The sequence below is a fragment of the Phoxinus phoxinus genome (assembly GCF_949152265.1).
Source record: "Phoxinus phoxinus genome assembly, chromosome: 1".
Taxonomy (NCBI): Eukaryota; Metazoa; Chordata; class Actinopteri; order Cypriniformes; family Leuciscidae; genus Phoxinus; species Phoxinus phoxinus.
The window spans coordinates 14164952-14180790 of record NC_136876.1 but is presented as its reverse complement, the minus strand read 5'-3'; the positions used below and the strand labels follow the sequence as shown (position 1 = coordinate 14180790).

General features: G+C 40.2%; 2 protein-coding genes across 2 annotated transcripts in view; both read left to right on the top strand.

The window, feature by feature from the left end:
- The window catches only part of LOC307009927 (uncharacterized protein), a gene marked incomplete at its 3' end in the record, with an annotated part of 130676 nt that overhangs the window by 21575 nt on the left and 93262 nt on the right, over positions 1-15839 (top strand). Inside the window, exon 4 of the mRNA XM_079634148.1 lies at positions 10962-11060. Coding sequence (XP_079490274.1) covers positions 10962-11060 — 99 coding nt within the window. The remainder of the gene's footprint in view (positions 1-10961; positions 11061-15839) is intronic.
- On the top strand, positions 1964-8458 carry LOC307002868 (uncharacterized protein; the record flags this gene model as incomplete). The annotated part of the gene is made up of 2 exons (XM_079620810.1): positions 1964-2908; positions 8358-8458. 2 exons carry the CDS (start codon positions 1964-1966, stop codon positions 8376-8378), a joined length of 966 nt encoding a protein of 321 aa, XP_079476936.1. The 3' UTR covers positions 8379-8458.

The window sequence follows — 15839 nt, the reverse complement described above, 5'->3', positions numbered from 1 at the left end:
ATGCGTTTGCAACTAATATGTGGTGGAGATTAGCTAACTTCACTGCTAAGTCCGGAGGAAAAACAGGTGACTGTTATGTGTGCACAAAAATGCCACAAAGTGCTTCTGGACCACACGTAAGTGTTAGATCACCAACAACGAATGAAGAATTGGAATGTCCTTTATTCGTTAGTATAACTGGATTGATTGCACCCAAAAACTCATCTGCAGTATGGAGCTGTGGTGGTAACAGGACAATGACTGTTGCAGTACAAGTACATGTTAAAGTGGCAACTGTAGGTTCAATTCCTGACTCATTGATATGTCTTGAAAGAAGAGTAGGAACTATGAAAATGGGTTTAATTCCTGAGAGTAAATGTAATCGAACATATTATCATTGTGAAATACGAAACAAACCCTGTTGTATGAGTTGTATTTCGGGAAAAGGACAATTTAACTCGGAAGAATGTATGAAACAATCTCCTGCCCCTCTATCCACTATGACTGCTTATGGATGGGCAACTCCCGAAGTTCAAGAACTGTGCGCCGAGTATTGTGAACTTTACTCGGGTAAAAATTGTCATAGGTATGTTCCAACTTTAAAAGGAACAAGAGCTGTACAAGATTGGTTTTGGTTGTGTGGACATATGGTCTATACCACCTTACCTTTTAATTGGAGTGGACGATGTGCTTTAGTAACTTTGGAAGAGTATTCTATGATTATTAGATCACCAAAAACCGATGATATGAAGAAGCAACGAAACACACGCTCCCTCTCTGATCGCAGTTCAGTTAGTAGTCTGGGTAGAGATAATCCAGTACCAAAAGAACATCGACTCTGGACTGGTACGGAAAAATTCTTCGAAGGTATTTTTCCAATAATTGGAATATCCAGTCTTCAAATAGAAGTAGAAGTTACAAGATATGAGTTGATTTCATTTATTAAAACTACTAGGGACACACTATCTGCTGTCCAAGAGGAACTTCGAGGACTCCGCTTAACTGCTCTACAGAATAGGTTGGTCCTAGATCAGCTGACTGCGGCAGGAGGAGGGGTGTGTGTTATTGTTGGAGCTTCCTGTTGCACTTTTATTCCCCAAAATGACATGGATGGCCATATGATTTCCCAGGGGATAAACAACATGACAAGAATTGCTCAAGAGTTAGAAAGAAGAGAAGTGAGTGACAGAGGTGGTTTCGGTGATTGGATCACAAGTTGGAAACAAATGCTTGTATCTGCTTTGATCCCGATAGGGGTTATACTGTTAATCCTTACATTTATTATTTGTTGTATTATTCCATTTATCAGAATTTTGATTCATCGTGCTATGAATACTTTTGTATCTTCTCAATATGCTTTGATGAACAGAACTGTAAAGTGTTAATGCTTTGAAGGAAATGTTTGAAGGATGTTTATTGTATAAGAATAAGCATGCAGAAACTGATATGATATGATAATTATATTATATGATAATTCTCTATCAAAGGGGCCATTGTTAGAAATATCTGTTTTATATTCCTATATCCCTGCATGCTCTCAGACCTGCATATGCAGCAGCATTCCTTTATGTTAATGTAATGGTCACATCTGTTATGCATTTAAGCCGGCCCCCTCTGTTCAAGTGGAGAAGCTGGTTTGAGGGTCTCCACTCTTTTGCATTGGAGGGTCCCGTTCGGATACACATGTCTTTGTGGAGCTTTGACAGGAAACTGACCATATTTAGGATGTGTTATATAACTATGCTATATGATGTAATGTATGGTTTTATTGGTTGAAGGGGTAATACTCCCCTTATACTCCTTCTATATATTGTGCTAAGCCATTGTCTGAGTTTAGAGAATCTTCTCTCCGCCAGCGCTGGACGAATTGTTTATTCATTTGCCTGAATAAAGACAGAGACTGGGGCACTTATTGTTGGAGTCAATTCATTTCTAACAGCTTTATTATCAGCAAACATCGCCTTGAACGTTAACTTCAGTCATCATGTGGCAGCCATTGGACCCGCATCGTCAACAACAGCCGGGGAGCCAAATGCTGAAAGTTCAAGAGGAGGTACTGGAAACGAGATCCCGGTGCTCTGCTTCTTCAACGCGGTCGAACAGGTCATCTGCAAGCGTAGCAGCTCTCAAAGCGCGAGCCAAAGCTGAGGCTGTACAAGCGCAGGTGATCTATGCAGAAGAAGAAGCTGAAGTAATGAAACATCAAGCTGAAATGCAGGCTAAGCTACATATTTTAAAGATAAAGAAAGAAGCAGCAGCTGCAGCAGCAGAAGCAGTGATACTAGAAGCAGCCGCACAGTTTGAAGAACAACAGCCTTACAGTCAAGAACATCTGTGCGACAACCCTGTGGACTCCAAGGAAAAGGTTCAAAACTTCATTGACAGTCAAGTATTCTTGCAAAACAACCAAGTGCCGTCACAGCCTCAAATCTCAATCACGAACCCCTTCTACCAACATGATAACACTGGTGCCGTACCATCACCAATCACCTACAATACTCTTGTAACCAAGCAAGAAACCCTGGATCACAGACAACAACAGCCGTCCATATACATGTCAACACCGCATCCTAACATGTCACGTCCAGTGCTGAATCACCAGTCATTCAGGTCAGTGCCACAAAATCTTCAACATACGTCTACAGTAAATGATATGGCTAAATATCTAATGAGACGTGAACTGGTGTCAGCTACTTTGCAAACCTTTGATGATGATCCACAAAATTATCGAAGCTGGAAGTCCTCATTTCTAAATGTTACTAAAGACTTGTCTTTGTCCTCTAAAGAAGAACTAGATCTACTTGTAAAATGGCTTGGACCAAAGTCAAACCAACAAGCGAAAAGAATCAGTGCAGCTCAAATCAATGATGCTTCTGAAGCCCTAAATATGATCTGGCAACGCTTGGAAGAAACCTATGGAGCACCTGAGGTAATTGAACATGCCCTCTTTCAAAAGGTTGAAAACTTCCCTAAGATTACAGCTAGAGACTCAAGTAAACTAAGAGAGCTAGGAGACCTCTTACTTGAACTACAACTAGCTAAAGCAGAGGGTTATTCACCTGGGTTAGCCTTTCTAGATACAGCTCGTGGGGTTAATCCCATAGTGGAAAAGCTCCCTTACTCCCTACAGGAAAGATGGATCTCTCATGCATCCAAATACAAGGTAGATTACAATGCCACATTTCCACCATTTTCTACCTTCTCTAACTTTGTACGGGAGCAAGCACGCATAAGAAATTATCCGAGCTTCTCGTTTCTGTCAGCAGCGCAGTCCAGGTTCGACGGACCTGTTAAAAACAGTACTCGCCCTATGATTTCAGTGAAAAAGACAGAAATAGCACAGAGTAATGAAACAACAGATGTTAGTGAGGATCCTGACAAACAATGTCCTTTGCATAAGAAGCCACATCCCCTCAGAAAATGTCGCAGTTTCCGTAGTAAGTCCCTAGAAGAGAGAAAAACTTATCTGAAGGAAAACAACATATGCTTCAAGTGTTGTGCATCAACCAAACATCAAGCCAGAAGCTGTCAGATCAAAGCCATCTGCAAAGAATGTGGCAGTGAAAGACACAACACAGTGCTACATCCAGGTCCACCTCCTCCTAACAGCATCACACCGCCGACAGAGCTGAAACAGCATGGCGGGGAGCCTGAGCTCAGCACACCATCAGTCTCAGCTACAGCAATGTGCACAGAGGTATGTGGCGAACAGCGCGGCTCAAGGTCTTGTGCTAAAATATGCCTAGCCAAAGTGTATCCATTAGGTCATAGGAACAAGGCAATAAACCTGTATGCTGTTATGGATGAGCAGAGTAATCAGTCTCTTGCCCGCTCTGACTTTTTTGACCTCTTCAGTGTCAAAGGAGACACGGAGGTGTATACTTTAAAGACATGCTCAGGTATCATGGAAGTGAGGGGAAGAAAAGCTAAAGACTTTATTGTCGAGTCTATGGATGGTCACATAAAGGTGCCACTGCCTGCGATGCTAGAATGTGACATGATCCCAGAGGATCGCTCGGAGATCCCCTCGCCTGAAGTTGCCCAACTCCACCCACACTTAAAAGCAATCGCACACAAGATACATCCCATAGACTCAAATGCACAAATCCTGTTGCTTTTAGGTAGAGACATCCTGAGTTTGCACAAAGTGAGACAGCAGTGCAACGGTCCCCATAATGCACCATTCGCCCAGCGCTTAGACCTCGGCTGGGTTATTGTGGGAGATGTCTGTTTGAATGGCGCACACAAACCAAGGTCTGTCGCAACGTACAAAACTAACACATTGCTCAACGGTCGTCCATCGTACTTCAGTCCATGTACCAATGTCCTGCAAATAAAAGACAAATCTGTAAGTCAAACAAAAGACATTCAAATCTGCACAGATACTTACCAAGCAACACAAACAGACACTCTCGGGGACACTGTCTTCATCAGGAGGGAGGATGATGAAAAATTGGCACCTTCACAACAGGATGGGCAATTTCTCACAATAATGCAGAACGAAATGTATCAAGATGAGACAAACAGCTGGGTTGCACCTCTTCCCTTTGTTACACCCAGACAACGTCTACCAAATAACCGACACCAGGCTTTAAATAGGCTCAACACACTGAAACGAAGCCTCGACAGAAAAACTGAGATGAGAGAGCACTTTGTACAGTTCATGCAAAAAGTCATAGACAACAAGCAAGCAGAAGTCGCACCCCATTTACAGAGGAATGAGGAGTGTTGGTATCTCCCCATGTTTGGGGTGTACCATCCGCAGAAACCCAAGCAAATCCGTGTAGTTTTTGACTCGAGCGCCAAACATGAGGGCGTAGCGCTCAACGATGTCCTCTTAAGCGGCCCAGATCTAAACAACGCTTTGCTTGGGGTTCTAATCAGATTCCGCCGAGAGCCCATCGCAATGACAGCAGATGTAGAACAAATGTTCTACTGTTTCACAGTAAGGGAAGACCATCGCAATTTCCTACGATTTCTCTGGTTTAAAGACAACGACATCAGAAAAGAGATTATCGAGTATCGCATGAAAGTCCATGTTTTTGGAAACCGTCCGTCTCCCTCTGTTGCTATCTATGGGCTCCGCAAGGCAGCTGAAGCTGGTTCGAAAGAATATGGCAAGGACGCAGAGCATTTTGTCACCAGGAACTTTTACGTTGACGACGGCCTCATTTCACTCCCAACTGAATGTGAAGCAATCGCTCTCCTGCAAAAAACACAGAAAATGTTAGCGGAGTCGAATCTGCGCTTACACAAAATTGCCTCAAACAGCAGCAAAGTCATGGAGGCATTCCCAGCAAATGACTTGGCAAAAGACATCAAAAGCCTTGACTTAGATGCTGACCCATTACCTGTGCAAAGAAGTTTAGGCATCAGCTGGAGTCTCGAATCAGATACCTTCACATTTCAAGTCTCTAAAGAACAAAAACCATTCACCAAAAGAGGCGTGCTATCCACTGTTAATAGTTTGTACGACCCCTTAGGCTTTGTTGCGCCTATAACTGTACAGGGAAAAGCACTCATAAGAGAACTAACCTCAGAACCATGCGACTGGGATGACCCCCTATCGCCAGCCAAAGAAAGATTATGGTCTGTATGGAGAGACTCTCTTCTCGAGTTGGAGCAACTACACATTCCCAGACCATACGTACCGTTGTCTCTTTCCTCAACGCAACACAGAGAGCTTTGCGTCTTCAGTGATGCCTCCTCCACAGCAATAGCAACTGTTGCCTACTTGCGAGTTGTCAATGAGCAGGGACAGCACCTCACCGGATTTGTCATGGGCAAAGCTAAATTAGCACCAAAACCAGCTCACACAATTCCACGGCTGGAGCTATGCGCCGCTGTCCTGGCTACAGAAATGGCAGAGCTTATATGCCAAGAAATCGACCTGGAGCTTCATGCTGTAAAGTACTACACTGATAGTAAGATTGTATTAGGTTACATCTACAATACCTCAAGAAGATTTTATGTCTATGTATCGAACAGAGTTTCTAGAATCAGAAAATCTTCAGTACCAACACAGTGGCATCATGTCTCATCAGAAAACAACTCCGCAGACGTTGCTACTCGCCCAATAGCAGCACTTCTATTGCAGCAAACATACTGGTTCACTGGACCCCCATTCTTGTCGAAGGAACTGTCCCAGTGTTCATCTACAGCAGATGCAAATGAGTTTGAGCTAATAGAACCAGAGCATGATTCAGAGATTCGACCAGAAGTGAATGTCTACGCAACTAAAGCCAGCGTTGAACCCCTCAGACCACATCGGTTCGAACGATTCTCAACGTGGAAACACCTCATACGAGGTATGGCAAAACTCATTACTCTAGCTAGAAACAAGTCCAAAGCCTCAGATCAAAACTCAACAAATCCCCAAACTCAAGCTAAGCTTACAGTCATCTCAAGCGTCCAACAATGTGCATTCAAAGAGGACATCAAGAAACTGCATAACGGGGAACGAATCCCAAAAACAAGTCCCTTGTGGACTCTAAACCCCTTCATAGACGCAGATGGGCTGTTAAGGGTGGGGGGTCGGACGTCTCTAGCCAACCTTCCATATGATGAAAAGCACCCGCTGATACTCCCTAAAAAACATCATGTGTCAACTCTGCTTGTGAGACATTATCACCAAGACGTCGCTCACCAAGGTCGTCACCTCACTGAGGGAGCGTTACGATCTGCTGGTGTTTGGATAATCGGAGGCAGGAAACTAGTCTCAAGTGTAATCTATCAGTGTGTCACTTGTCGCAGGTTAAGAGGAAAACCTGTTGAACAAAAAATGGCCAACCTCCCAGAAGATCGACTCACCATGGAGCCCCCATTCACTAGGGTCGGCTTAGATGTTTTTGGGCCCTGGAGTGTAGTCACTCGCAAGACTCGGGGTGGGGCCGCTGAAAGCAAACGCTGGGCAGTTTTGTTTAGTTGCTTAGGGACTCGTGCAGTTCACATAGAAGTAATTGAATCTATGTCCACCTCATGCTTTATTAATGCACTGAGAAGGTTTTTCGCAGTTAGAGGACCTTCCAAAGTTCTCAGATCCGACCGCGGCACCAACTTTATTGGAGCCTGTAAGGAGCTAAAAATCAGTACCGATCATCCGGAGATCCAAGACTACCTTAGCAACGAAGGCTGCACATGGACATTCAACCCGCCTCACTCATCACATATGGGCGGCTCATGGGAAAGAATGATTGGCATCGCTCGCCGCATTCTAGACGCCATGTTACTGCAGTCAGGTCCAACTCGCCTTACCCATGAGGTCCTCACAACACTAATGGCAGAAGTCATGGCAATCATTAATGCTCGTCCACTGGTTCCCATAAGTACTGATTCAGATTCACCAACTATTTTGACTCCTTCTATGCTTCTAACTCCAAAGGCAGGAGCTGCTCCTGCTCCTGAAGGGACATTTGACATAAAAGACATGTACAAAAAACAATGGCAACATGTTCAAGGTCTTGCAGACACCTTTTGGAAGCGCTGGAGACAAGAATATCTGTCAGTACTTCAACCAAGGAGGAAATGGACTCATGACAAAGATAACATTCAAGTGGGGGACGTAGTCTTGTTGAAAGACGATATAATTAAACGTAATGAATGGCCCATAGGACTCATTACTAAATGCATCCCTAGTGAAGACAAGAAGGTCAGAAAAGTGGAAGTCAAAGTTGTGAAGCAAGGGACTTCTCGTGTTTACTTGCGCCCAGTGACTCAACTTATTCTCCTGCTCCCCCAAAGTAGTGATACAAAGACTGATAAGTGTTAAATAGGCCTAGTGATATAAAAGCATTTATACCAGACGGGGAGTGTAATGGTTCAGTAGTTTGGTTTGTTTGTCTACCTTTAAGCGCCCTCTTGTGGCGAGGTTTGTGTTTGGAAACTTCCGTTTTACTTGAGTGAGTTGAGTTCATTGTAAAGTGTCATGGCTGAAGAGCGGCTCGCATGGTGAAGTCGTGGCCCGCATAAAGCTGTAAGTTACTATTATTTGTCATGCAAATATGATGCTTAGTAGGTTTCACATGCTTGACAGTCAGTTCATTAGTCTAAAGATGCAAATGTGCTATACACGAAACGTAAAGTGCTTGTGTAATCCGTGATGAAAGGTGATTGCGCAATACATTGGCAGTAGTTAGCGCCGTATGCTAGCGATCTTTTGTTATGTTAATTAGGCTGATTTGGATTCCGTGATTTCAAGCAATTATCTAAAACTAAGAATATTATTACCAAATGTACATGAAAATAGAACTTTTAAGGCTCAATATGTTGATTTAATGTTTCAATTAAGTGCTTTATTTAGGCAGTAAATACTGTTCAGTCAGATATGCACTTTGAATAATATGTACAATTCTAATTGCTGTATTTTCTTGTGTTTACAGTTTTACAATGTTAAAGATTAATGAGAAAAGATTCATGAGATTAAAAGCCATGAACCAACATCTCGCCTGTTCACTGTCTGTCTAGCTGGATAGAAAGTGACACGTCTAGTGAGGACAGAACACAATACATTTGGAGTTTGCAAAAATACACACTGATGTCTATGTAAGTAGCAACAACAATCTATTAAAATATAATTTTAATCAAATCAGACACGCATAGTGGAAGTAACTATAAACTATAAAGTTTACTCTATTCTTCTCCAGTTCACCTGCCACTTACTTACATTTATTTCGGAGAAACTGATGAATTCACATTCTGTAAATACAACTGACAGGACTCAAACAACTGTGGCACAAACAAACATGGCGGCGCCCATCTCACGCTATAGATCAAGATAATTTATTAAGGTTTTTAAATGACAAAAACACACTCTCTTACATGTCTTTGAGAATCAGAATATCAGTTGTCGACATGGTAAGCAAGTTTGTGAATATTTTGCATAAAACATTTAAATACAGTAAAAGCGATACATCTGTCAAATAGTGTTATTGTGGCTGCGGTGCTTTCACGTGACAAGCATGACGCATCGCCATGGAAACAATAAGGGGAAACTTTATTGTAAAATAACGGTTGCATAAAAAAAAACTCACTTTGGAGGTCAGTTAGAATATTTTGAACTTGCACGTGAAAGGGTTAACTTCGTTAAATTATGGAAGCCCTAAAAGGCCATGGATTATTCTTTTCTTTCATGTTTTCTCGTGATCATGCCATTTTCTTGTACTCTTGACAAAACAAAAGTAGTTTTCTTGTGATCACGACATAATACAAGTTGTTTTCCATTATCACAACTTAATTTTCTTGTGATCATGACATGATAAAAGTTCCTTTTCTGTCTGTCACTTTCATTGTTGTGTTGAAATCCCGACACTAGAGCCCCTTTCACACAGGATTCCGGAAAATACACGGATAATGGGATCGTTTGATTTTGGTTCATTCACACACAGCAAAATCCTCAGAGTTAAATGAACTCTGCTCAGAGAACATTTGGTCCCTCTCTACATAGAGTTAAAATAACTCTGAATCAGAGTTAAAGTTAATGAGATACTTAAGTGATTAATTAAGTGATGATTGGGCATTAATGATGAACACCTGCTGTCAACAAGCAGAAAGAGTTTCTCTTTCTGAAGGAAAGAGAAACTCAAGAACTACAACTGACTTCCAGCCACAGCCTTATATGAAATCAACTGAAGAGAAAAGGAGACATTAAGGCCCCGTTTACACGAAGGGAAGACACAGATATTTCCCTGCGGTTTGGCCTCTCATTTACACGAAACCGCCGTTTTTATCACAGAAACGATTATTTCTAAAAACTCCGGCCAAAGTTGAGATTTCTGAAAACACTGGTTATATGTTGTCGTGTCAACTGGGAGAAACGGGGTTTTAGGTTCTCTCTTGTCGATTCTGAGGATTCTGATTGGCTTGCATGGCTTTATCCTTCTCCCTACACTGCCGCCCATAGGTTTGGCTTAGTTATGATGGTGCTCAACGGCGTATTTATGCGGGTTGTGTGCACAATGTTATTATTGAAAACGGAGGGGGGGAAATATTCGTAATCACTGTAACAGTGATTAGTGTTTCCATTAGTTGAGCTCTTAACTCTTATTTAGTCTTTTGTCTGTTTTGGCTACTATGACAGTGTGTTTGTCAAACACTGATTATATTTTACAGTGAATATAGTATATATTGTTGAATATTATTCAAAATATGAAAAGCAGTAATTATTTTATTAACGCTATATATTTATACTATAATATTATATGAATGTAATTTGATACTTTTGACTGATCATGGCCAAACGCGTTTTCAGCGCGCTGTGTTCACAGTCGGTGTTTAAAATCTGCTGCAGTCGATGGAAACAGTCAGATATATATATTGACTGCAGCAGATTGAAAAACATTGTTCAGTTAATGTATTTCAAGACGTTGCCCCCGTTGCTAATTCCAAAACGTAATTTTAGAGTTAGTAACGGAGGTTTGAGCCACTGATAGCATATATGCTAATCACTTAACGACTAGTTGACACATTCTCTGTTTCCCATAGATATATACTGAATTAGCAACGGGGTCAATGTCTTGAAATACACTATCTGAACAATGTTTCGAGGTGTGGTAACTGTAGTATAAGCGGAATAATTTGTCGTCAATTATTCCTTACATATTTTTCAAAATATTACAACCATTTGATATATTGATCATAAATATATGTAAATGTGTTTTCTTTCCTCAAGGGTGTTTGTGTGTGTGTGTGTGTGTGTTGTATATATGGTTTATGAGGACAAATGTGTATAATGACTGGTATTACAACGTAAACACTTTATGACCCTTAGGACACTTCCTGTGTGTGTGTGTGTGTATGTGTGTGTGTGTGTGTGTGTGTGTGTGTGTGTGTGTGAGAGAGAGAGAGAGAGAGAGAGAGAGAGAGAGAGAGAGAGATACAAACAATACATATTTGCACAAATTAACAATATACTTTTTTTATGGTAATAGAGAAGGAAATTTACCCCATAACCCCTGTGTTCAGAAACTGATGTCTGTGTTTCACAGGTTTCTCTGCTTTACACACAATGGTGTTGATTCTCTGTATTTCTGCATCTGGATCTGCACTTCTGCTCTGCTGTCTGATCTACTGCAGATCACAATATGGTAACAATATTTTTATTTGTTGTAGTCCATTTAGGACTTGAAGATTAAGAGAGAGTAGAGAAGACGAGATATAATAATGATAAAATAGCCTAAACAGAATACTTTGGAAAGAGTTAATGGTTCAGTGAGGCGTCAAGTCATCTTCATTTTTATAGCGCTTTTAACAATGTAGATTGTTTCAAAGCTGCTTTACAGAGATAAATGTTTTGGCTTTATAGCGGTTCTTGAATAATGTTATTTTCCAGCTTAAGTTAGTTTTGATTGATTCACTTCCGCCGAAATGATCATTTGTTATTATGGTAAACAACCTCTGGTGTTCGGATGTGGACTGTATTTCTAAAGGATGCTCTCCTAATCTGGAGCATATTACGATTAAATGTCGTCCTTACTATTTACCCCGCGAGTTTTCATCAGTGATCTTGACAGCTGTGTACATTCCCCCGCAAGCTGATGCCAGGTCTGCGCTTGACGAACTTTTTCGTGTTATCGATGGCCTTGAATGTTTACATCCGGATGCTGCCTTTATTATTGCGGGTGACTTCAACGGTGTGAATCCGAAGAAAGTACTACCGAAGTTTAAAAGGCATGTTAACTTTCCGACGCGAGGTGATAATACACTGGACAATGTTTACTAGGGATGGCTGACGCGAAACAGTCGTTCCGAAGCTTTGCGAGATCCCGAAGCGCAGATGTTTCGAAACACTGATCCGAAGCGTGATTCAAAACACCCATGTCACGTGACTATGGCCAAACGAAGCCTCGAAGTGTTTCACTAAGTGGTTCATCAGGTGTGATCCGCCGAATCAGCGTTTGATTGACACGGTCGGAAACAGACCACACGATCGCACATCTGTATAAAAGTGAAATTAACGCATATTGACCTCGTGGGTTTTTGTGAGAGGAGTTTGATTTTGAGATAGCGGATTTTTGGTGATATAGTGACATTTATAGTGCGATTTGTTTAGTTATATTTAGGCTTACATTTAAATTTACACAACACATTGACCTAGAGACACAGAGTATACATATAGTGACACATTAATAGATAGGCTACATAGATATAAATATATAGACAGCTAGATTAATAGATAGATAGATAGATAGGCTACATAGATATATTAAAGATAGGGATAGAAATGTCAACATCAGACCCATCAACATCATCAACACCAGTAGAAACACAGGACAGTTTATGGGAACTTTTTGATACTCGTCGTATCCATCAAACCCAGATGATACACAATGCTACAGCTGATGCCACAGTGGAAGTGAAAAAATACATCAACGATGCGTATTTGCCCACACTCAAAAAAATAAATTGTTGAATGAACATGATTTAATCGTATCACCCATTATGCATCTAAGCAAGATTTGAATATTTTATTTGAACACAATATTGGTTTGTAAATTGAACATGATTGTAATATGTCAATGCAACTTCTTTGCAACTAATTGAATCAACATGTTTGTATTGTGTTAGACTAATCAAATGTATTCTCATTCACTCAAAGCACAGGAAAGCAGAATCACCAAAGGAGAAAATCAAATTTTTTAAGTCACCATTATGGAGATCAGTGTGTGTTTTAGTTGGGCTCTTCACCCTTAAATTATTAACTTTAAACTTTGTTTGGCTGCTGTACATAAGTTATAACAGTCAGATGAACAAATAGGAACGGTGATCTGATGGTGTTGGTTGTGTATTAACATAACCATTATTTCACAATCATTTAACCTGAATCACTGAACTCATATAGAGTCCAATTTATGAGTTAGGTTTAATTTATTAATTTTAGCTGCATAATAGTTTTAGCCTTTTCAATGAAATTAAAATGATCAAATCAATAAAAATAAATATATACATAAACACATTTCTCTTTAGGCACACACAGACATCAAGAATCAGTGCATTAAAGTATGTGCTGACCAACTGGCTGATGTTTTTACTGATATATTCAATCTTTCGCTACTCCAGTCAGTAGTCCCCATCTGCTTTAAAAAATCTATTATTGTCCCTGTTCCTAAAAAGTCCAAGGTACTTTGCTTGAATGATTACCGCCCTGTGGCACTAACGTCGACCATCGTAAAGTGCTTCGAGCAGTTAATCAAAGCTTATATTATTGACTCTATGCCTGCGAATCTGGACCCGTATCAGTTTGCCTATATATCTAATAGATCTACAGAGGATGCCATCTTTCTGTCACTTCACTCTGCTCTCTCTCACCTAGACAAAAAGAACACGTATGTGAGAATGCTGTTTATAGATTACAGCACAGCATTCAATACCATTGTGCCTCTTAAGCTTGCGGTGAAGCTCAGGGAACTGGGTCTGGACACCGCCTTGTGCGGATGGATCTTGGACTTTCTGACAGGCAGACCTCAGGTGGTGCGGATGGGCAATATAACCTCAACCTCACTTATTCTCATCACTGGCTCCCCCCAGGGCTGCGTGCTGAGTCCCCTTCTGTACTCTCTTTTTACTCATGACTGTGTAGCTCCCAGTCAACACTTTGATCTCACAGTGATCTCTCCATATGATCACAATGTGAGGTCACAGTGAGTTAAAAGTGTAACCGCACTGTGCACTCACTGTGTGCTCATATTATGGTCACAATATGAGCTCATCCCAGCTAAAAATGTTATTGGACGTGCACAGCAAAAACTCCAGTGTTAAATTAACACTCCTGGGAGTTTATATGAGTCCACACTCAAGAGTGTAAAGTGTTGAAATATGAGTGTTAAATTAACACTCAAGAGTGTAAAGTGTTGAAATATGAGTGTTAAATGAACACTCAAGAGTGTTAAAGTTAATGAGATAATTAAGTTAATAATTGAGTGATGATTGATGATTAGTGATGAACACCTGATGTTAACAAGCAGAATCACTGAAGGACAAAATCTCAAATTGTAAGCCACCATTATGGAGATCAGTGTTTGCTTTAGTTGGGCTCTTGACCCTTATATTATTAACTTTAGATTTTGCTTGTCTGCTGTTACTGATTAATAACAATCAGATGGACAAAGAGAAGTTGTGATCTGATGGTGTTGGTTATTTTTTGGCATAATCATATTGTGATCTGAAATGATCAAAACATATTTAGATAGTTTGGTTTAACTTGTTAATACAGCAGCTCTCTAATTCTAAATCATATGATTTTCAGTATTTTTAATATAATCCAATAGTAGTTGTTCTGATCAAAAACACAGACATCAATAATCAGCCTGTGAATCTCAACAATGGTGACAATAATAAAGCATGTTGCAGTGGCTGCCACCAATCAACTCATTAATGGCTCCCATCCTGCATTGCGGAATTAACAAATATGATCTGATTCGTCGAAGTAATTTCCTTTTCCTAATTGAATATTTTGCTCATCACCATTGTTGAGATGCATAGACTGAATCTTCATGTCTGTGTGTGCCTAAAATGAAGATTTTTTTTCAAAACAACTTTAAAATAAATTATTCCGTATTTATTTATAAAAAGTTCTGGATATTTATGTAGAATCACAGTTATTCTGTAATAAACAACATAAATCTGAATCAGAAATAAGGATTCAGTGATCAAGGTCAAATTATGATTGTCATAACATAACCAATAGATCACTTTTTTTCTTTTTTCATCTGTCTGTTATAATAACAGCAGGCACACAAAATCTAAAGTTAATGATATAAGGGTCAAGAGGCCAACTAAAGCAAACACTGATCTCCATAATGGTGACCAAACCAAACAACTACTTTCAAACCAACTTCGACATCTAAACCTCTTTTAAGAGGATCAGTCCTGTGTCTGCTGGGAAACTTCCCGCTAAACCCTTATAATAATGTTAGGGGATAATGTTCTATCAATGTAATCACTAAACATTTTTAAAATGTTTTTAGAGACTGTTATCCTACTTTTTAGGAGAACATTCTGGTAACAAAAATAAAATTAGCTACAGAAACCATAACATAATATAATGCTCTCAAAATATTCATAGAACAATAACATTTCTTGCTGGGATGAGCTCATATTGCGGCCATGAGCACACAGTGAGTGCGCTGTGAGGTTACACTTTTAGCTCACTGTGAACTCACATTGCTCACGTTGTGACCACATTATGAGATCACTGTGAGATCACCGTGTTGACTGGGATGACATCCGGTAATCAAATGACCTCATCTTTTGCGGTCAAAACTGCCTGCATTCACACAATGTAGCCTACCTTTATAAAAGTGGGGATTATACTAGCACGAAGAACAAATATAGACACAGACTGTCCATGGAGATCGATTTAAAGAGATTTAGGTCGATTTAGTTCACCAAAAAAAATGTAAATTCTGTCATTAATTACTCGCCCTCATGTCAAGTTTTTCATCCAACTTTGATGAAATCCGATGGCTAAGGACGGGCTCCATTGAAAGCCATTTAATTCACACTTTGACGGCCCGGAAAGGTAGTGAAGACATCGTTAAAGTAGTCCATGTGACTACAGTGGTTCAACTATAATTTTATGAAGCGACGAGAATACGAGGATGTTAAAAGCCTCAGGGGGTACGCCACTCTAAAAAGTTTGAGGACCACTGCCATAAACTGACAAATGAGAGTTTTCTTGCTGATGAGGTTCATTAAAAAAGTGCATGTGAAGTTGTGTCATTATATGCCAACATGTTGTTTGGGCCTCAGGAAACAAAAAAATCTCGTATCAACTAAGCAAAAGTTACTGTTATCTGTGAACCAAGCAGCTACAATTAATTTATCTATGAATTAAATGCCATTCACTGCTATTAATGTCACGGCAG